Source organism: Doryrhamphus excisus, linkage group LG8, assembly GCF_037039965.1.
Source record: "Doryrhamphus excisus strain RoL-2023G ecotype Guam linkage group LG8, RoL_Dexc_Guam_v1.1, whole genome shotgun sequence".
Taxonomy (NCBI): domain Eukaryota; kingdom Metazoa; phylum Chordata; class Actinopteri; order Syngnathiformes; family Syngnathidae; genus Doryrhamphus; species Doryrhamphus excisus.
The window spans coordinates 4952886-4976221 of record NC_136364.1 but is presented as its reverse complement, the minus strand read 5'-3'; the positions used below and the strand labels follow the sequence as shown (position 1 = coordinate 4976221).

The 23336-nt window shown below is 34.8% G+C and overlaps 1 protein-coding gene across 1 annotated transcript in view; it reads right to left on the bottom strand.

The window, feature by feature from the left end:
* Positions 1 to 3493: 3493 nt before the first annotated feature.
* wdr95 (WD40 repeat domain 95) overlaps positions 3494 to 23336 on the bottom strand; it is a 32912-nt gene continuing 13069 nt past the window's right edge. The window contains exons 8-29 of the mRNA XM_078792666.1: positions 23223 to 23296; positions 23011 to 23103; positions 22904 to 22949; positions 22783 to 22829; positions 20554 to 20671; positions 20410 to 20479; positions 20104 to 20344; positions 19722 to 19827; positions 18917 to 19068; positions 14762 to 14864; positions 14592 to 14698; positions 14443 to 14522; positions 14329 to 14383; positions 14211 to 14256; positions 12338 to 12397; positions 10014 to 10164; positions 9856 to 9945; positions 9715 to 9773; positions 7069 to 7201; positions 6963 to 7002; positions 5155 to 5243; positions 3494 to 3847 (exon numbers count right to left, since the gene is read on the bottom strand). Of these exons, the coding sequence (XP_078648792.1) occupies positions 3669 to 3847; positions 5155 to 5243; positions 6963 to 7002; positions 7069 to 7201; positions 9715 to 9773; positions 9856 to 9945; positions 10014 to 10164; positions 12338 to 12397; positions 14211 to 14256; positions 14329 to 14383; positions 14443 to 14522; positions 14592 to 14698; positions 14762 to 14864; positions 18917 to 19068; positions 19722 to 19827; positions 20104 to 20344; positions 20410 to 20479; positions 20554 to 20671; positions 22783 to 22829; positions 22904 to 22949; positions 23011 to 23103; positions 23223 to 23296 (2139 nt within the window). The 3' untranslated portion in view covers positions 3494 to 3668. The remainder of the gene's footprint in view (positions 3848 to 5154; positions 5244 to 6962; positions 7003 to 7068; positions 7202 to 9714; positions 9774 to 9855; positions 9946 to 10013; positions 10165 to 12337; positions 12398 to 14210; positions 14257 to 14328; positions 14384 to 14442; positions 14523 to 14591; positions 14699 to 14761; positions 14865 to 18916; positions 19069 to 19721; positions 19828 to 20103; positions 20345 to 20409; positions 20480 to 20553; positions 20672 to 22782; positions 22830 to 22903; positions 22950 to 23010; positions 23104 to 23222; positions 23297 to 23336) is intronic.

Genomic DNA, 23336 nt, shown 5'->3' with positions numbered 1-23336 from the left:
GAACTTCACCGCTATTCTATCATGTATTTTTGATGATTTTATTATCAAATTTATAATTAATAATAATCTGGTATAATTGGAAATTTGAGTTTGTAGAAATCCACACCGATTTCTATAAATACATATATTACAGTTTATTCCTATATATTTTTTAAAATGATATTAATGTTAGCAGATATTAAACAAAAGCAGTTTTAAGTTTAAAAAGATGAAAATGCAGTTTTTAAAAGTGCAGTTAAATATATTTTTGGTTTTTTTTACTCATCAGTTAGCAGTTTCAAGGTAAAAAGATGAAAATGCAGTTTTAAAAAGTGCAGTTAAATATATTTAGTTTTTTTTTAACTCTTCAGTTCGCAGTTTTAAGCTTAAAAAGATGAAAATGCAGTTTTAAAAAGTGCAGTTAAATATATATTTATTTATTTTTTTCTCTTCAGTTTTTTTTACTCTTCTGTTAGCAGTTTTAAGCTTAAAAAGATGAAAATGCAGTTTTAAAAAGTGCGGTTAAAAATATTGTACTTTTTTTACTCTTCAGTTTGCAGTTTTAAGCTTAAAAAGATGAAAATGCAGTTTTAAAAAGTGCAGTTAAATATATTTTAGTTTATTAACTCTTCAGTTAGCAGTTTTTAAAAGTGCAGCTAATTATATTTTAGTTTTTTTTTACTCTTCAGTTAGCAGTTTTAAGCTTTTTTAAAACTGCAGTTAAACATATTTCATTTTTTTACTCTTCAGTTAGCAGTTTTAAGCTTAAAAAGATGAAAATGCAGTTTTGAAAAATGCAGTTAAATATATTTGTTTTTTTAACTCTTCAGTTAGCAGTTTTAAGCTTAAAAAGATGAAAAAGCAGTTTTGAAAAATGCACTTAAATATATTTTAGGTTTTTTTTACTCTTCGGTTAGCAGTCTTAAGCTTAAAAAGAAGAAAATGCAGTTTTTAACAGTGCAGTTAAATATATTTTAGGTTTTTTTTTACTCTGCAGTTAGCAGTTTTAAGCTTAAAAAGATGAAAATGCAGTTTTAAAAAGTGCAGTTAAATATATTTTAGTTTTTTTTTTACTCTTCGGTTTGCAGTTTTAAGCTTAAAATATATTTAATTTTTTTTACTCTTCAGTTAGCAGTTTTAAGCTTAAAAAGATGAAAATGATGTTTTAAAAAGTGCAGTTAAATATATTTTAGGTTTTTTAACTTTTCAGTTAGCAGTTTTAAGCTTAAAGAGATGAAAATGCAGTTTTAAAAAGTGCAGTTAAATATATTTTAGTTTTTTTAACTCTTCAGTTAGCAGTTTTAAGCTTAAAAAGATGAAAATGCAGTTTTAAAAAGTGCAGTTAAATATATTTTTGGGGTTTTTTTACTCTTCAGTTAGCAGTTTTAAGCTTAAGGAGATGAAAATGCAGTTTTAAAAAGTGCAGTTAAACATATTTTAGTTTTTTTTTTACTCTCCGGTTAGCAGTTTTAAGCTTAAAAAGATGAAAATGCAGTTTTAAAAAGTGCAGTTAAATATATTTTAGTTTTTTTTAACTCTTCGGTTAGCAGGTTTAAGCTTAAAATATATTTACATTTTTTTTACTCTTCAGTTAGCAGTTTTAAGCTTAAAAAGATGAAAATGCAGTTTTAAAAAGTGCAGTTAAATATATTTTTGGGGTTTTTTTACTCTTCAGTCAGCAGTTTTAAGCTTAAAAAGATGAAAATGCAGTTTTAAAAAGTGCAGTTAAATATATTTTATATATTTAGCACCGGAATAAAATTATCCAAACATAATAGTTATACAGTATTATTTTTATTACCACGTGTGCATATGCATATGTGTAACTTTTTGGGGGGTAAAAATAAATAAAAACATACATTGTTTACGTTTCAGGAAGGAGAGTGACACCTGTCAGTACAAATCCGGTTCCGTTTATTTTTGGGCTGTTTTGAGATATTTGGGATGTGATATGAGATATGATATGAGATAGTATATTGTGAGATATATGTACAGGTTTCAGACGTCCCCCATTGAGTGTGTTGACTGAAATGAAAGCATCACTTTATAGTTTGCAGCCTCTGAGACCAACACCCACATCAGTCCAGTCCATGGGTAACCACCATGGTCTGAAAAATACAAGTCAAATGTACCATACAGCTCCAAATGTAATAATCATATCTATATACCGTGTATATATAATATATATATATGGCTGCACGCTCCTGTCAAGGTGAACGTGTGCAAAAGGATGATAAAGCGCTGCATTTTAATGATGATGAAACGCCTCACTGACATTGTACACAGTGGACTGTGCAAAATGCAATTTGCCATGCATTTCCCATGATGCAACATCACGTTATTCCAATATTTCTGCCACAGTTTATTTTTGTTTGCAGAGTTGTGTGTGTGTGTGAGTGTGTCGTTGTGTGCGAACACATTGCCAGCATGCATGAAAATATTTCAAATCAATTTGGGGATGGAATATTTCTGGACTTTCCATGTGGGGTGTTACACCCGCAAACGTAATTTTACATTTTAATTTTAACATTTAATATTACAATGTAATAACTATTACATTTGCAGGAAATTATTACATTTTGTTTGTGGGCGTACATGTGCGTTTTAGTTACAGTATATTATTGTATGTGTGATTTTGTGTGTATATGGGGAAGAAATAATCAAAAGAAATAATAAAATATAAAAATAATAATAATAGTAATAATAATTTTATTAAAACAATTACAATTATCACAATTATCTTTTTTAATTTAAAATAAATTATAATTTAATAATTAAAGAATACTTTAATGTATTCAAATTATAATATAATATATTTATTTATATATAATATATATATTTATATATAATATTTTTTCCACAAAAAAAGAAAAAAAATAATTATCTCCTTAAAATCCTCCAAATGACATCTACACCTTCTCCCCCATTAAAAGAAGAAAGAACAAACAACAACAATAACCACAAAGATCATTATTTTGTCCCATATTACATTTGGGGGAAGTTATTACATTTACAGTTTTTCACTTTCCCACATATGGAATAATTTCCTGTAAATATAATAGTTATTACATTTGCAGGAAATTCAGTATTACGTTTGCAGTAGGCAAATTTTATTACGTTTGTGGGAAATTTATTACATTTACATTACATTATTACATTATTACTAGATGTCATTTTGAGGATTTTAATAAGATTTTTTTTCTTTTTTGTGGAAAAAATATTATTCAAAGAGTATCATTTGAATACATTAATGGAATCTTTATTTATTAAATTATAATTTATTTTAAATTTAAAAAATAACATAATTGTGATAATTAATTAATAATTGTTTTAATACAATTATTATTACTATTATTATATTTTATTATTTTGTTTGATTATTTCTTCCCCATATACACACAAAATCACACATACAATAATATACTGTAACTAAAACGCACATGTACACCCACAAACAAAATGTAATAATTTCCTGCAAATGTAATAGTTATTACATTTTTACATATTTGTGGGAAATTTATTACATTTGTGGGATTATTACATTAAAAGCTGCAGATTTGTATTACGTTTGTGGTTTATTACGTTTGTGGGGTTCAGCTGAGGAAGCGAGTTTGGAATATATTGTATGTATTTTTGATTTAAAAAATTAACAATATCAGTTAATTCCTATTAATTCCCATTAATTCCCATTAATTCCCCCTGAGTTTGATTCCTTGTGCAACATAATTGACGGAATCAGATGTTGCTCCATTGACAAGTTCCCAGTCTGGCATGCTGAGAGGATGAGTCAAGACCTCGTAAGGAACAGCGGGATGCTTCCAGGAAGACGTGATGTGGACGTTCCAGACATCTGATTGGCCAAAGGTGCCTAGAGACAACAAAATGGAGGCTACTAACTGCAGCTTTGACTGTTTTTGTAGTCAGCATTGTAAGCATTGTGGAAAGGTTGGAGTGTCATTCCAAATGAGCCACGCCGTTTCAGGGAGTCCGAACCCTAACCGCAGTGTAGGAGTTGTTTACTTGACATTCAAGGAGAATTGTGTAGGCAGGCGGTGTGCGGCGTAGCTTTCGTGTTTCGGACATGTCGGCATTATCACTGCAGGGCCCTCTGGTGGGTTCATCAAGTCGTGTGTGAATCCTCTCGCTGAGCTCTGGCGCTTTAAGACTGATTCTTGTTGTTTCCGTGATCTAATCTCTGACCTTACACACAGACAATATCCAAACTTTTACAGTTTCTGAGGTGCTGTTAGAGCCCTGGTCCAGGAATAAAGACGCGCAAGAGCTGTAACAGTCCATTTACACACCTTTGCCTTTCATACAGAACCGAGTATAGGGATATTGTCACACAGCGACACGGCATCATGCACACATTCTGAAATCTTTCAAAATTAAAATTAAAATTAAAATTAAAATTAAAATTAAAATTAAAATTAAAATTAAAATTAAAATTAAAATTAAAATTAAAATTAAAATTAAAATTAAAATTAAAATTAAAATTAAAATTAATTAAAGGTTGCGCCAGCTTATGTTAAATTAATTAAAATAAAAAAAATGATAAAAAATTAATAATTAAAAAACTTAAACTATATTAGGAAAGCAGGAAGTGAACAAATGTAATAGTTACTGATTGTAAAAGTACTAATTTTTACATTTCACAGTTACTATGGTACCCATTATGTCATTATATGGTCATATCACCTCGTATTTAAAATTAAAATTAAAATTAAAATTAAAATTAAAATTAAAATTAAAATTAAAATTAAAATTAAAATTAAAATTAAAATTAAAAAATAACTTCAATTATATTAGGAAAGCAGGAAGTGAACAACCGTAACAGTTAGTGATTGTAAAAGTACCAGATGGAGGGGTAGGATTTAATAAGCTTTGCTTCTTCCTACTCTTTTTGGACATGTGGAACTGGGAACTGATTATGGGATGCACTCAATTGGAATCTGATGCATGTTCAAATGAAATGAAACCATTACATTAAAAGACTTTGTCAGCACCAGTACGTGTTGACAGCGACCATCGTATAGCGTATTAAGATAGCAATGACATCATCACACACTATTTATGGGATGTGTGATACCGTGTCCCTGTGTGCAGTAATATTCTGCATAAAAAAAACTACTATTACAGTTATTATGTGAAAGAGTCTTCTGGAGGAACACCCACCTATGAATTGTCCCTGTGCCCCCCAGAGACGCACTGTGTGGTCAACCGAGGAGGTGAGGACCACTTGATCATTGTCGACAATCTCCAGGCTGCAGCACAATGAAGGAAAAGCAGATTTTTCTTTTTGAATGTCATATTTCCGTGCTGATTTACAGTGAAGAAAATAAGTATTTGAACACCCTGCTATTTTGCTATTTCTCCCACTTAGAAATCATGGAGGGGTCTGAAATTTTCATCGTAGGTGCATGTCCACTGTGAGAGAGATAAACTAAAAAGAAAAATCCAGAAATCACAATGCATGATTTTTTAACAATTTATTTGTGTGATACAGCTGCAAATAAGTATTTGAACACCTGTGTATCATCTAGAATTCTGACCCTGAAAGACCTGTTAGTCTGCCCATTAGAAGTCCACCTGCACTCCATGTATCATCCTGAATCAGATGCACCTGTTTGAGGTCGTTAGCTGCATAAAGACACCTGTCCACCCCATACAATCAGTAAGACTTTAACTTGTAACATGGCGAAGACCAAAGAGCTGTCCAAAGACACCAGAGACAAAATTGTACACCTCCACAAGGCTGGAAAGGGCTACGGAGCAATTACCAAGCAGCTTGGTGAAAAAAGGTCCACTGTTGGAGCTATCATTAGAAAATGGAAGAAGCTAAACATGACGGTCAATCTCAATCGGAGTGGAGCCCCATGCAAGATATCACCTCGTGGGGTCTCAATGATTCTAAGAAAGGTGAGGAATCAGCCCAGAACTACACGACAGGACTTGGTCAATGACCTGAAAAGAGCTGGGACCACCGTTTCCAAGGTTACTGTAGGTAATACACTAAGACGTCATGATGTGAAATCATGCATGGCACGAAAGGTTCCCCTGCTTAAACCAGCACATGTCAAGGCCCGTCTTAAGTTTGCATATGACCATTTGGATGATACAGAGGAGTCATGGGAGAAAGTTTTATGGTCAGATGAGACCAAAATAGAACTTTTTGGTCATAATTCCAATAAGCGTGTTTGGAGGAAGAAGAATGAAGAGTACAATCCGAAGAACACCATCCCTACTGTGAAGCATGGGGGTGGTAGCATCATGCTTTGGGGGTGTTTTTCTGCACATGGGACAGGACGAGTGCACTGCATTAAAGAGAGGATGACTGGGGCCGTGTATTGTGAGATTTTGGGGAACAACCTCCTTCCCTCTGTCAGAGCATTGAAGATGGGTCGTGGCTGGGTCTTCCAACACGACAACGACCCGAAGCACACAGCCAGGAAAACCAAGGAGTGGCTCCGTAAGAAGCATATCAAGGTTCTAGCATGGCCCAGCCAGTCTCCAGACCTGAACCCAATCGAAAATCTTTGGAGGGAGCTCAAACTCCGTGTTTCTCAGCGACAGCCCAGAAACCTGACTGATCTAGAGAAGATCTGTGTGGAGGAGTGGGCCAAGATCCCTCCTGCAGTGTGTGCAAACCTGGTGAAAAACTACAGGAAACGTTTGACCTCTGTAATAGCAAACAAAGGCTACTGTACCAAATATTAACATTCATTTTCTCAGGTGTTCAAATACTTATTAGCAGCTGTATCACACAAATAAATTGTTAAAAAATCATGCATTGTGATTTCTGGATTTTTCTTTTTAGTTTATCTCTCTCACAGTGGACATGCACCTACGATGAAAATTTCAGACCCCTCCATGATTTCTAAGTGGGAGAAATAGCAAAATAGCAGGGTGTTCAAATACTTATTTTCTTCACTGTATATATTCACTGGGGTCTGCTTCGAGATGATAAAAGAAATGTATCTCACCCTGTAATTCTGCCGGTGTGGGCACGCCAGAAGGTTCCGGCTGCAAGAATAGGATCCAAAATGTGAGTTTGCACAGATATTGCACATTTATTCCTGAGACACTAACCTTCCAGCGGCTTTGGGCCAACGGATAACTTCTCCACGTCATAAATGTAGATGTAACCGATGCAATCAGCAGCATACAGCAACGTGTCCTTGTCTGTTTTGGCCATTTTTGTGATCTTCTCTTGGAATTTAGACTGGAAAATAAAAGATTAAATGGACGTTACCATATGCCAATCACATCTTAAATGAAATAAAGCCCGAGTTGTGAAAATGTAACTGTAATGTTAGCACTGCAGTGCCAAGCTATGCTAGTGTTGCTAATGTTTGTATGCTCCTGTTGCTAATATATGGTAATGGTTTAATTTCATTTGAACACGCATCAGATTCCAATTGAGTGCATCCCATAATCAGTTCCCAGTTCCACATGTCCAAAAGGAGTATGAAGAAGCAAAGCTTATTAAATCCTACCCCTCCATCTGGTACTTTTACAATCACTAACTGTTACATTTGTTCACTTCCTGCTTTCCTAATATAGTTTAAACATTTTGTGTTTTTTTTTATTAATTTTTTTCTTTTTTTTCCATTTTATAATTTTAATTATTTAATTTAATATAAGCTAAGCTTGAGCAACCTTTAATTTTAATTTTAATTTTAATTTTAATTTTAATTTTAATTTTAATTTTAATTTTAATTTTAATTTTAATTTTAATTTTAAGTCACGTACCGAAGTACGAGGTGGTATGACCATACAATGACATAATGGGTACCATAGTAACTGTGAAATGTAAAAATTTGTACTTTTACAATCAGTAATTATTACATTTGTTCACTTCCTGCTTTCCTAATATAGTTTAAGTGTTTTATTTATTAATTTTTTATCATTTTTTTTAATTTTAATTTTAATTTTAATTTTAATTTTAATTTTAATTTTAATTTTAATTTTAATTTTAATTTTAATTTTAATTTTAATTTTAATTTTAATTTTAATTTTTTAAAATTTGTATTTTTTTTGTCACGTACCAAAGTACGAGGTGATATGACCATCCAATGACATAATGGGTATCATAGTAAGTGTAAAATGTAAAAATGAGTACTTTTACAATCAGTAACGGATACATTTGTTCACTTCCTGCTTTCCTAATATAGTTTTTTTTTTGTTTTATTTATTTATTTATTTATTTTTGTCAAGTACCAAAGTACAATGTGATATGACCATACAATGACATAATGGGTACCATAGTAACTGTAAAATGTAAAAATGAAAATGTAACTGTAATATTAGCACTGGAGTGCCAAGCTAGGCTAGTGTTGCTAATGTTTGTGTGCTCCTGTTGCTAATATATGGCATTTATTACATTGGGCGTGTGCAAAAATAATATCATTTGGGACCTTTAAGACATACACATACTTTTTAAAGGTTGCGCCAGCTTATAACCTTATAAAAGTCACATCATTGCCTTTTCCCTTAAAGCTATGACTGATAATAAAAGAGGCCGGCTCATACACTAAAACCACAGTTATTACCCTAAATGTTACCAGAAAAGATAGAGCCTTTATTTTTTTATATATAATGTATATAAAACTTCAGCCAAGTATAAAAGAAATTGAAAAAAAGCCAACTCAATAGGAAAATACATTTCTGGGGATCACAATAGATGAAAATATGAGCTGAACATGAACCTCATATTACAAATATACAACATAAGGTGGCCAGAAATATTTCAATATTGAACAAAGCAAAATTTGTTCTCAATCAGAAATCACTCCACACTCTTTATTGCTCTCTGGTTCTACCATATCTTACTTATTGTGTGGAAATATGGGCTAATAACTATAAAAGCAATCTTCACTGGCTAAATGTACTGCAAAAAAGGTCAGTAAGGATAATTCATAATGCCGCCTACAGAGAACATACTAACTCCTTATTTCTAAAATCACAAATACTTCAACTTGCTGATATAGTTCATCTTCAAACAGCTAAAATAATGCATAAGGCTAAAAATAAGCAATTAGCTAAAATAAAAATAAAAATAAAAATAAAAATAAAAATAAAAATAAAAATAAAAATAAAAATAAAAATAAAAATAAAAATAAAAATAAAAATAAAAATAAAAATAAAAATAAAAATAAAAATAAAAATGAAATGAAAACAAATGAAAAGAAATGAAAGCTAAAAATCTAAAGCGAAAAGCTAAAAGCTAAAAATTTGAATAGAAATGAATAGAAATGAATAGAAATGAAATGAAATGAAATGAAATGAAAAGAAATGAAAAGAAATTAAATAAAAATTAAAAAAATGAAAAATAAAAATAAAAATAAAAATAAAAATAAAAATAAAAATAAAAATAAAAATAAAAATAAAAATAAAAATAAAAATAAAAATAAAAATAAAAACTTTAATTATATTAGGAAAGCAGGAAGTGAACAAATGTAAGTTAGTGATTGTAAAAGTACCAGATGGAGGGGTAGGATTTAATAAGCTTTGCTTCTTCCTACTCCTTTTGGACATGTGGAACTGGGAACTGATTATGGGATGCATTCAATTGTAATCTGATGCATGTTTAAATGAAATAAAACCATTATCATTACCATTTAGGTTACCAAAAATGGTTCATTGACCTTTGCACTCTGTCGCAGCTTTGTAGTTGTTCAACAACTGGTGTGACAGCAAAAAAAAGCACAATTTTCATATTCAAAAGTGTCTTACAGCTTTGAAGCAGCTCACCAGCCCGCCCCCTCCGTGAATGTCCCACAGATTTATGCAGCCTTTAAAAACAGAGAGCACATCGTTAAACTCGTACAGCAAGCGAGACAGACTCAGGAAGTGATGTCATTCAGCGGCACTAACCCACTGTGCCTGAAGACAGGAGAGACTCTACGGCCGAGGAGACCTGCTCTAATTTGAGGAAGATCATACACGGAACGCTGGTGTCCAGCTCTGCTTCACAATAAAATATGACCTTGTTGCAGGGACACGTTAACGACCGTAATGGTTACCATGATCACCTTGTTCAGCTGGAAGAGGGCTGACGAGGCGACTGTGGATTTGTCCAGAAATCAAATCCCACACTGTAATCTCTCTGTTACAGCCGCCAGTGGCCAGGAGGGACGGCGGACAATGTGCCACGCAGAGGACGTCCTCTTTATGGCCTTTTTTCTGAGGAAGAGACGCCATTATGCCCGTTTTCTCGAACATCGCTTGCAGAGAATAATAAACTGGTACATTTTTAAGCGGAAAACTTGTATGGACAGATTTTGTGAAGATCTACATTGAGAGTCTATATAATTAAATGCATTTATCCGACACTGTACTGACCTTTCTCTGGCAGCCATTACTGTAAAACATATGGGGACTGTTACACCCACAAACGTAATAACTGCTACGGCACTACGGTACGTGATAAAATAAAAAATAAAATAAAATAAAATAAAATAAAATAAAATAAAATAAAATAAAATAAAATAAAATAAAATAAAATAAAATAAAATAAAATAAAATAAAATAAAATAAAATAAAGGTGGCACGGCGGGCGAGTGGTTAGCGCGCAGACCTCACAGCTAGGAGGACCAGGGTTCCATTCCACCCGCGGCCATCTCTGTGTGGAGTTTGCATGTTCTCCCCGTGCATGCGTGGGTTTTCTCCAGGTACTCCGGTTTCTTCCCACATTCCAAAAACATGCTAGGTTAATTGGCCACTCCAAATTGTCCATAGGTATGAATGTGAGTGTGAATGGTTGTTTGTCTATATGTGCTCTGTGATTGGCTGGCCACCAGTCCAGGGTGCCCCAAAGACAGCTGGGATAGGCTCCAGCACCCCCCCGCGACCCTCGTGAGGAAAAAGCGGTAGAGAATGAATGAAAAATAAAATAAAATAAAATAAAATAAAATAAAATAAAATAAAATAAAATAAAATAAAATAAAATAAAATAAAATAAAATAAAATAAAATAAAATAAAATAAAATAAAATAAAATAAAATAATTTCATCTCCTTCTGATCTACACTTTGAGTTTGGAATAAGTAAATTGGAGAGGATGACTAGTTAGCTCAGCAGGTAGCTTTGCTAGTGGCAGCCGGCAAATAAGGTATAATAGCAGTGGCTACTGGGATTTTATTTCATGTCTACTGGGTTTTAAGAATGATAAAACCTAAAAGGTTTTCTATGCTCTAGCTACAAAAATATTTCTTTTATTAAAAGGGTAGCTATTATGTTGTATTCTGGTGTTAAACCATGCCAAAGTTTCAAATAATGAGGTTTGCACATTCGGAAGTGAGCTCGGAAAGATGTTTGGGATGGTTCTAAATGCTCGGTTTGAAAAGGCATGGTAAAACTGACCCTTTGTGATGTCACAGAGGGGCTGACTTTCTTATATGGGCGTGGCTGTAAGCCAGATAATGCCCTCCCCCAAGTTCTGCTCCCTTGTTTACTTGCAGGCAAAGCTACATTTGTTTCCAAATCCTAAAGACGGCAAACATCAGACACAAGTGGTTGGAGTTCCTGATTCCCTACCGGCAAAAGAAATGCATTTTAATCTGTCAACTGCATTTCATACTGGACTGTTTGGTAAACATGGGCCACTATGCAGCTGGACTAGCCAAAAACTAGCTGAAGCCTGACTCCTTTCTAACGTTACTTGGTCTGTGTTTATCTTGCGTAGCGCTTGCATACAGGGAGCTAATAGCTAATAGCTGTTTCCACAATTAGTGGCCAAATTAGATGTAACCAATGCTGTCAAAAGACCTAACGCTAAAATGCTAACCCTACTTACTATTTAGACACGTCTCGAAGTAACCTCTTTTCTTTCGATTCGAAACTTCGGACTGTCCACTCTCCACTTCCGGATCGGATTTGGGATCCAACACATATAGCTGCATGTTAAAAGCCCTCACTTTATAAAGATAAATCTCCGTTTATTATGAACTCCAACGCCATTTATCAACTCCAGTAAAGTTAGCGGCACAAACAGGAAGTGTTACTATGCACTCAGGGGTGTGACCAACCACAGCGGAGTAGGCGTGTCTGGAAAAGAGACCATTTTTGCGGGAAGCACAAAATCCAAAAAAATACCCGTGGAATAGGTGCAGATTCTGGAAGATATGGAAAGCTTTCTTTCTACCTTACCTCTCCATCAAAATCATTAAGAATCTGTATTAAAGGCTAATAAAGGCTAACAGCACATTAAACTAGTTTTAACTTATTTATATTAAATAAGTTAATGGGATTGAATAATGTAATTTTAATTGAGTAATTTTATTTGATTTTATGTATTTTTAATTTGATATTATGTAATGTAATGCATACTACAGTACTTTTATTTTATTTCATTTTACCACATCATCGTGCCATGAAGATTGTGGTCTCTGGACATGATGCGGCTCCTCGGGTAAGTCCTGAGGACAAAAACAACATTTCTTATGTTTGGATTATAAAGAAGTCTAAAAAAATTAAAAAAATAAAAATACTATGGCTGTGTTGGAAACCACATACTAACTACTACATACTTCCATACTGCATACCCAATCCATCAGACAGTATGCAAAGTGTTTACACTACAGTGTACTACATGATAACCCACAATGCATTGCGCTCCTACCCGAGCCGAAAACGACAGCCTGAGGCTGATTTCACTTTCGCTCGAAACTTTTACAATTTTGTTTGGACAAAATCGGCAACATTTAAGCTAGCTGAAGTGAGCAACGCACTTCCAGTACTTTTCACAAAATAAAACACCCCTTACTTTTCTCATATAAAAAACCATAGTGATAAATCACTGCTTTTACTTTGAAAACAAGAAGCGAACCAACTTGCAATATATCCTGCTTGACACCACCGTTTGGTCCATTGCTGCTCGGTGTTCAGTCAACGTTTTTTTTTCGCGGTGAAAAAACCATGAACCAGTCATGATGTGCTATATATATCACTATATTGACACTTACTATGGTACCCATTATGGCATTGGATGCTCATATCACCTCCTACTTCGGTATGTGAAAAAAAATAAAATTAAAAAATAAAAAAAATAAAAAAAAACTTAAAACTATATTAGGAAAGCAGGAAGTGAACAAATGTAACAGTTACTGATTGTAAAAGTATGGTCATATCCCCTCGTACTTCGGTATGTGAAAAAAAAAATAAAAATATATATATATATATATTTTTTTTTTTTAAACTTAAAACTATATGAGGAAAGCAGGAAGTGAACAAATGTAACAGTTACTGATTGTAAAAGTATGGTCATATCACCTTGTACTTCGGTACGTGAAAAAAATAAATTAATTTTTTTTAATTATCAATTTTTAAACTTAAAACCATATTAGGAAAGCAGGAAGTGAACAAATGTAACAGTTACTGATTGTAAAAGTATGGTCATATCACCTCATACTTTGGTATGGGAAAAAAATAAAATTAAAAAAATGAAAAATTAAAAAAACACTTAAAACTATATTAGGAAAGCAGGAAGTGAACAAATGTAACAGTTACTGATTGTAAAAGTATGGTCATATCACCTCATACTTTGGTATGGGAAAAAAATAAAATTAAAAAAATGAAAAATTTAAAAAACACTTAAAACTATATTAGGAAAGCAGGAAGTGAACAAATGTAACAGTTACTGATTGTAAAAGTATGGTCATATCACCTCATACTTTGGTATGGGAAAAAAATAAAATTAAAAAAACTGAAAAATTTAAAAAACACTTAAAACTATATTAGGAAAGCAGGAAGTGAACAAATGTAACAGTTACTGATTGTAAAAGTATGGTCATATCACCTCGTACTGGTACATGAAAAAAATAAAATAAAAAAATAAAAAAATAAAAAAACTTAAAACTATATAAGGAAAGCAGGAAGTGAACAAATTAACTGATTATGGGATGCACTCAATTGGAATCTGATGCATGTTAAAATGAAATTAAACCATTACCATTACCATAGTGATAAATCACTGCTTTTACTTTGAAAACAAAAATTGAACCAACTCACAATACATATCCTGCTTGACAACACCGTTTAAATTTCGTGGTGACGTCACGTCGCGTTGCATCCTGGGAAATGTGGGTATGAGTAGTAAGCTGATGATACATACTCAACATTTCTGGCGAATGCAGTATGTGCATAAGACACACTGCATACTCAAAGAGTTAGTATGAGTAGTAGTAGTAGTAGTAGTATGAGCTTTCCAACACAGCCTTTAAGTGTGCTTACTGGGTAGATGTTCATGAATGCGTTTTGGCCGACTGAGATCACGAAGCTGCAAGGAAAAACCCGTACCCTCAACACGTAATAATCATCATAAAGCAGTAAATGTGAAAGCGCAACTTACAAATTATTGTTAACGTTCAAGTAGATGCAGTCGTGCACCTCGGAACATTTGCCCCCTGGAGGTTGGAAGTTATTTTAGGAAAAAGTCATCGGAAATGTTTTTCCCGGTACATACCGCTCATGAGGGTCTTCAAGCAGCAGCCATTTTGGAAATTCCACATCTTCAGTTGACCGTCTTTTCCGCCTGTGATGAGTCTGCCAAAAAACACAAGAAGTTAGTATATTTTTTTTAGTACAACTGTGATACTTCTTCTTCTTCTGTACCTCCTGCCTTTCGTATCAAATGTCACGCAAGTGATCTCGGACCGTTGTTGTGTGTCGCCAAACTCAAAAACCTCGCATCCGGTGTTGAAATCCCAAACCTTCACCGACTAAGATAATTATGATGAAAATATGAATTTGTTTATGTGACGACACAAAGAAGATTTACTCACTGATCCCTCAGAGCAGCTGACAACCTTCCGGAATTCCTTACTGTATCCGCAGCACGTGACTGGCTCCATGTGTGAAACGGGTTGAATCCTGGAATGCTGCGGCCTAAAAAAATAATAAAAATAAAAATAAAAATAAAAATAAAAATAAAAATAAAAATAAAAATAAAAATAAAAATAAAAATAAAAATAAAAATAAAAATAAAAATAAAAATAAAAATAAAAATAAAAATAAAAATACATAATTTAGTAAAATTATATACAGCCAGGTTTATTTTTAAAGTATCTTACAACATTTTGAAGTATTTGTATGACTACGGCTGGTATTAGAAATCCCTTCACATGTATAAATATTAATAAATGCTGAGGAATTACAAGGAAGAAAGCAAAAAAAAAAGCTGCGTTTGGTTTCTATTAAATTACCCTATAAATACTGGGGTGGGATTTAATAAGTTTTACTTCTTCCCACTCCATTTCGAGCTTTCAATGTGTAAAATATATTATTCCTTCTTGCTCAAGACTGTTGTGGTCTTGATTGTGCTGATTTGTGTGTATCCTGTTCTATGTTTGCGATTTTTTTTTGGTTGTTGTTTTTTTTGCTCGAAATAAAATGACAAAGAGGCCAGAAATATTTCAATATTGAACAAAGCAAAATTTGTTCTCAATCAGAAATCACTCCACACTCTTTATTGCTCTCTGGTTCTACCATATCTTACTTATTGTGTGGAAATATGGGCTAATAACTATAAAAGCAATCTTCACTGGCTAAATGTACTGCAAAAAAGGTCAGTAAGGATAATTCATAATGCCGCCTACAGAGAACATACTAACTCCTTATTTCTAAAATCACAATTACTTCAACTTGCTGATATACAGTGCATCCGGAAAGTATTCACAGCGCTTCACTTTTTCTACATTTTGTCATGTTACAGCCTCATTCCAAACTGAATTAAATTCATCTCTTACCTCAAAATTCTACACAAAATACTCCATTATGACAATGTGAAAAAAGGCTTTTTTGACATGTTTTGAATTTATTAAAAATAGAAAATAAAAAAATCACATTTACATAAGTATTCACAGCCTTTGCTTAATACTTTGTTGATCCACCTTTGGCAGCAATTACAGCCTCAAGTCTTTTTGAATATGATCCCACAAGTTTAGCACACCTATCTTTAGGCAGTTTTGCCCATTCTTCTTTGCAATAAGTCTCAAGCTCCATCAGGTTGGATGGGAGACGTCTGTGCACAGCCATTCTCTCCAGAGATGTTCCATCGGATTCAAGTCTGGACTCTGGCTGGGCCACTCCAGGACATTCACGGAGTGGTTCTGAAGCCAATCTTTTGAGATCTTGGCTGTGTGCTAATGTCTACTGTCTATATGGTCAAGGTACATGACCAGTCTACTGAGGTCAAGAGCGCTCTGGAGCAGGTTTTCATCCAGGATATCTCTATATATTGCTGCATTCATTTTCCTTCTATCCTGACTAGTCTGCCAGTTCCTGCTGCTGAAAAACATCCCCACAGCATGATGCTGCCACCACCATGCTTCACTGTAGGGATGGTATTGGCCTGGTGATGAGCAGTGCCTGGTTTCCTCCAAACATGGCGCCTGGCATTCACACCAAAGAGTTCAATCTTTGTCTCATCAGACCAGAGAATTTTGTTTCTCATGGTCTGAGAGTCATTCAGGTGCTTTTTGGCAAATTCCAGACGGGCTGCCATGTTCCTTTTACTAAGGAGTGGCTTTCGTCTGGCCACTCTACCATACAGGCCTGATTGGTGGATTGCTGCAGAGATGGTTGTCCTTCTGGAAGGCTCTCCTCTCTCCACAGAGGAACGCTGGAGCTCTGACAGAGTGACCATCGGGGCCTTGGTCACCTCCCTGACTAAGGCCCTTCTTCCCCGATCACTCAGTTTAGAAGGCCGGCCAGCTCTAGGAAGAGTCCTGGTGGTTCCAAACGTCTTCCATGTACGAAGGAAAATGGAGGCCACTGTGCTCATTGGGACCTTCAAAGCAGCAGAAATGTTTCTGTATCCTTCCCCAGATTTGTGCCTCAAGACAATCCTGTCTCGCAGGTCTACAGACAGTTCTTTTGACTTCATGCTTGGTGTTTGTGCTCTGACATGCACAGTCAACTGTGGGACCTTATATAGACAGTTATTATATTTCCAAATCATGTCCAATCAACTGAATTTACTGCAGGTGGACTCCAATTAAGCTGTAGAAAGATCTCAAGGATGATCAGTGGAAAAAAGATGCACCTGAGCTCAATTTTGAGCTTCATGGCAAAGGCTGTGAATACTTATGTAAATCTTCAAACAGCTAAAATAATGCATAAGGCTAAAAAAAAAATAAAAATAATAAGGCTATAATAATAATAATAATACCTAAAAATGTCATCCAATACTTCTCTATGCAATTCGGTACATATATGACAAAAATAAAATTAAAAAAAATTAAAATAAAAACTATATTAGGAAAGCAGGAAGTGAACAAATGTGATTGTAAAAGTACTAGATGGAGGGGTAGGATTTAATAAGCTTTGCTTCTTCCTACTCCTTTTGGACATGTGGAACTGGGAACTGATTATGGGATGCACTCAATTGTAATCTGATGCATGTTCAAATGAAATTAAACCATTACCATTACATTACCATTACAAACAAAACAATCGAAACAACGATCTGTAGCATTTTACAACAGTGATACCCTTTAAATGGTTTATATATGACTTACAAATCATCATTAAGAAGGTTGTTAACACTTTATAAAGATGTAATAAACTGCTATGAGCATATAATAAGATTTCTATGAATGTGGCATTACCTTAAAATATATAAAAAAAAAACAAGCAATCCAGTTGTAGTAGAACTGTTTACTATGAATTAATAATATGTCTATAACACTATTATGACTACTTAAACACGGTATATAGCCTTTATAACAATACCGTGGTGTACTTTGGCTCAATTCAATTTTTTTTATATACGTTTAATGGGATATTCCGATTATGATTTTATGTTGTGGTATTGGTAATGGTTTAATTTCATTTGAACATGCATCAGATAACAATTGAGTGCATCCCATAATCAGTTCCCAGTTCCACATGTCCAAAAGGAGTAGGAAGAAGCAAAGCTTATTAAATCCAACCCCTCCATCTGGTACTTTTACAATCAGTAACTGTTACATTTGTTCACTTCCTGCTTTCCTAATATAATTAAAGTTTTTAATTAATTTTAATTTTAATTTTAATTTTAATTTTAATTTTAATTTTAATTTTAATTTTAATTTTAATTTTAATTTTAATTTTAATTTTAATTTTAATTTTAATTTTCCTTAATCAATCCATTCCATACTTTGATTCCACATACTGAAATGCTATGCTAATGCTAACGTAGTCCTAGCATAGAAGTGTTTAAAATGTACTTCTTCCCTGAGATCATATTTCTCCTCTCTTGTAGAGAAGTATTGGACGACATGTTTAGCTAATTGCTTATTTTTAGCCTTATGCATTATTTTAGCTGTTTGAAGATGAACTATATCAGCAAGTTGAAGTATTTGTGATTTTAGAAATAAGGAGTTAGTATGTTCTCTGTAGGCGGCATTATGAATTATCCTTACTGACCTTTTTTGCAGTACATTTAGCCAGTGAAGATTGCTTTTATAGTTATTAGCCCGTATTTGCACACAATAATTTTTGTTGCCGAAATTGATATTCTATATGAGTAAAATCTACCGGTACCGAGCATATACATGCAGTGTTTGTTCAAATGTACTACTAGCTATATTAGGGTTTTTTTTTCTTGTGAGAGCTACTTTTAATGAAAATGGCAAAGAGCTACTAATTTTGTAATGTTTATTTTCATTTTTTATTTTTTATTTCACAGTGCATTTATGTGTAGTCTTCTTGGATTATTCACTGAAAACCTGAATGGAAAGCAGGTATCTGCTGCCTTCTGAAGCGCAGATGCAGCCGACTCCCTGTGACTTCCCTGTCAGTGTGATATCAGTGTGCACAACACCCGTTTGAAGTGCATCACACATTATCCGGAGTCAGCCCCGCATACAAGTAAAGTGCCTCCTGCACTAAAAGTGCTACATAGTGTCTGCATGCTCCCAAATCCAAAGCTCAGCGATGTTTAAAGTGCAACACACCTGGTCTCCAAAGCGAGCACAGCCAAAGAGTCAGTCGCAATGTAGAGTGACCTCGCAGCGGAGAAATATAGGCAAGCCGTTATGTCACCGCGGATGCCATTTTCTTTGCATTCTGCTGTAAACAGACAATACTGCTCCTGGATCGCCCAGATCTGAAACAAGAGTGACGGAAATTAGAGATTCAAATGTTCATTTGTCAGCTCTAAGCTGTTGTTGACGTGTTTCGATTTCGCGGCTTCATTCTATCACGTTTGTATCACTTTCTATCAGGTTTTAAAAAAATATATATATTGCATATTTGTCTAAAATTACACACATTTAAGCTGATTTATTTGCTTAATTTTCACGCATAAAAATAACTAAATGCACAGAAAAACAAATATTGAGTAGATACATTGAAAGATGATATGTAGTACTCTACACTGGTCACTGGGTGTCAGTAATGTTACACTGAACAAGTACAAGAACAAGTAAAATCCAAAACAAAAAAAAGCTAATGTGCTAATGTGACTGTATATTATGTCTTATTTACGCATTTTTATTTTGTAAAATGGCTAAAAAAATATGTGTATAAGACAAGACTTTGTTTTATTATTCGTAATTAGCATCAACATCTCAGCTTCTTTTTATATTTTGCACTTTTTGTTTATTTTTTCCCATTTTTGCTGGGTGATTTGGTTCAATTTGAAAATCTACCATTTACCAAGGGCCAATAAAACACAATCTGTGTGTCGCAAATAGCAATCGGGCTACATTTTGGACACCACTGGCCTATATGAGAAATAAAAAGCAATTGTGGACCCACTTTGGCTGTGTTGTCTACAGAAACTGAGAAGATTTGAGCATCTTCCCCTGAGATGCAAAGGTAGACGATGGGAGCAACATGACCTTTCAGAATTCCAGTCGGCTTTCTGAAAGAAAAAACAAAGCTTTTAAATGTATTAGCTTGCATTTTTTTCATCCCAGTTTGTTTGTTTGTTGTCAGTAATACACAAAAAAAGACTTGGTTGACTTCCAAAGAACTTTATGTAGCTGTGAGAAAGGGGCAAAGGAAGAATGTACTGATTTTTGAGTTGGGTCTGGTGTGCTTTGTTAACATGCACAGTTATTCAACATGTTATTAATTTGATGGAATAAGCAAGAGTTATACCGTTCTAGAATCGATTATGATGTAATATTAACCCCACCTAGAAGAATGAGGGTTCCACATGCGTATGAGTCGGTCCATTCCTCCAGTAACCAGCAAGCTGTTCTTCTCACAAAGGTCAAAAGTCTCCACCCCTTTGTGAATGGCAAACACCGTCTGGTCACATGACGCCCGGAGCTGTGGCGTCCAGCTCAGTTGGTCCTTTGTGTTTTTTCCCTCGTAGCAGGCTTCTCGGATTTTGCTCAGTTCCTGCTGGACATCAGTTTGAGGCAGCAAGCAGCCTTTGGAAGCAAAAAGTTCTTCACAAAATGTCGACGGCTATTATTAGAAAGTATATTTTTAGTACCTATTACAAGGGATGAAGCGTCTTCGCTTGATGACGAGACGACAGATTTCAAACTTGGAACGTATTTGACCTGAACACGGTTAAAACAAATCATGTTGTCATTTAATGATGTAAAAAAAAAAAAAAAAACGTAAACATGCTCACCTGCGTCACCCAATCCTGATGAACCTTCCATCGCACAAACTTTACATCTGGCGAAAGCGCTGCGGTGTCAATACCGATATTGGGCATCCTTCCGGTCTTTGGAGATTTATTCCACGACCTACAGGAACAAATGTAGTGTACAAGTGGGTTGAATTCAGTCCACTATTTCATTATGTGCCTTTTACACAGAATAAAAAAGGCTGAAAAATGTCAGCCTTCACCGACAGTGTAAAAGTGGTCACCTCTCTTTCATCATGGTGACATTTATACGGATTAGCAATGGGATACTGAAGCTACTTCAGAAGCGTCAATCCATCCCCTATTCAGTGTTGGTGCATTTCACACAGAATAGGGACACAGGAAAAAGGGTGGGGAAATGTAGAATCTTACAGGCTATATAAAAGGTCATAATGGTACTACCTAAGAAGGCGCAAAAATGCCAGGTGGACTTGGTCCCCCTGGTTTGTGTTGGTGCCTTTTATACAGAACAGCAAAACAGCAAAAAAGAAAAATGTTACAAGTCACTTACAGGCACCTTACATGGCTTACATGGCTCACACTTACTTGTATGTAAAATGTTACAGGCTATATAAAAGGTCATAATGGTACTACCTAAGAAAGTGCAAAAATGCCTGGTTTGTGTTGGTGCCTTTTATACAGAACAGCAAAACAGAAAAATGTTATAAGTCACTTACAGGCAGCTTACATTGCTTAGATGGCTAACACTTACTCGTAGGAAAAATTGTTATGCTCTTCCATGTTGGTGCCTTTTATACAGAATAGCAACACAGGAAAAAAGGTGGGAAATGTTGCCTTTTACAGGCAACCTCAAAGGAGGCACCATATAATACCTCAGATGGTGGAAAACTGCCACATCTAGGCTGGTCACCATGTTGGTGCCTTTTATACAGAACAGCAAAACAGAAAAATGTTATAAGTCACTTACAGGCAGGCTTAGATGGCTAACACTAACTCGTAGGCAAAATTGTTATGCTCTTCCATGTTGGTGCCTTTTATACAGAATAGTGACACAGGAAAAAGGGTGGGAAAATGTAGAATCTTACAGACTATATAAAAGGTCGTAATGGTAATACTTAGGAAAGTGCAAAAATGCCAGGTGGACTTGGTCCCCGTGGTTTGTGTTGGTGCCTTTTATACAGAACAGCAAAACAGAAAAATGTTTTAAGTCACTTTACAGGCAGCTTACATGGCTTACATGGCGAACACTTACTCGTAGGCAAAATTGTTATGCTCTTCCATGTTGGTGCCTTTTATACAGAAAAGTGACACAGGCAGGAAAAAAGGTGGGAAATGTTGTCTTTTACAGGCACCCTCAAAGGAGGCACCATGTAATGCCTCAGACGGTGGAAAACTGGCACATCTAGGCTGTCCACCATGTTGGTGCCTTTTATACAGAAAAGCGACACAGGAAAAAAGGTGGGAAATGTTGTCTTTTACAGGTAACCTCAAAGGAGGCACTATATAATACCTCAGATGGTGGAAAACTGCCACATCTAGGCTGTCCACCATGTTGGTGCCTTTTATACAGAAAAGCGACACAGGAAAAAAGGTGGGAAATGTTGTCTTTTACAGGTAACCTCAAAGGAGGCACCATATAATACCTCAGACGGTGGAAAACTGCCACATCTAGGCTGGTCACCATGTCGGTGCCTTTCATACAGAAAAAAGGCTGGGAAATAGTATAGGCAGCAGAAATTGTGTTACAGATGTTATACTAAGGCAGCCAATTGCTGGGTTGAATCCCCTTATTCTGTGTTGGTGGTTTTTATACAGAGTATAGACAGAAGAAAGAGCAAAAATGCCAGGTGGACTTGGTCCCCCTGGTTTGTGTTGATGCCTTTTATACAGAACAGCAAAACAGAAAAATGTTATAAGTCACTTACAGGCAGGCTTAGATGGCTAACACTTACTCGTAGGCAAAATTGCTCTTCCATGTTGGGGCCTTTTATACAGAAAAGTGACACAGACGGGAAAAAAGGTGGGAAATGTTGTCTTTTACAGGAACCCACACAGAAAAAAGGCTGGGAAATAGTACAGGTGGCATAAAATGTGTTACAGATGTTACGTACTTTGGTAGCCAATTGCTGGGTTCAATCCCCTTATTCTGTGTTGGTGGTTTTTATGCAGTATAGACAGAAAAAGGTGGAAAAATGCAGGTTTTTTTCAGGTAAAAAAAATATGTTTTAGACATTTATTGCCGTTTATTACCTGAGGGTATCTTCAACAGCGGATATTGAAATGATATTGACACATCCCTGAAAACAGACATGTCAATAAATTAGTGTTAATCAAATGTTAAGACAAATGATTAGGTTCCATTGAGACTCACGTTGATGTCTCCGTAAATAACGCAGCATTGGTCAGGACCTAAGTAGCTGTAAGTAAACACAAAAACCCCTCAGATTTTTGATGTTATATTTGTGTTGTGTTTTATACCTGTAGTCCAGACTCAGTGGGACTGTGTCCAGGGCATTGATTTGGCAGTAAGGTTCCAGCGTGGACAACTCGTAAAGTTGTAGCTCCCTGTCGCTGCGATGTAACCAAAAAAAAAAAAGGCCATCAAAATGAAGAACGACAGGAATTTAAAACGTAGTGCTCAGCCACTCATTTTACTGTCTAATGAATTACTCCATTTCACAGCATGTTACCCTGTGGCAATGATCAGCTTGTTAAAGTCAGTCATGAGCATGAAGTCACTCGCCCACTTCCTGGTTGCATCACTCTGACAGACAATAAAAATTAAATACTTTTTACATTTTTTG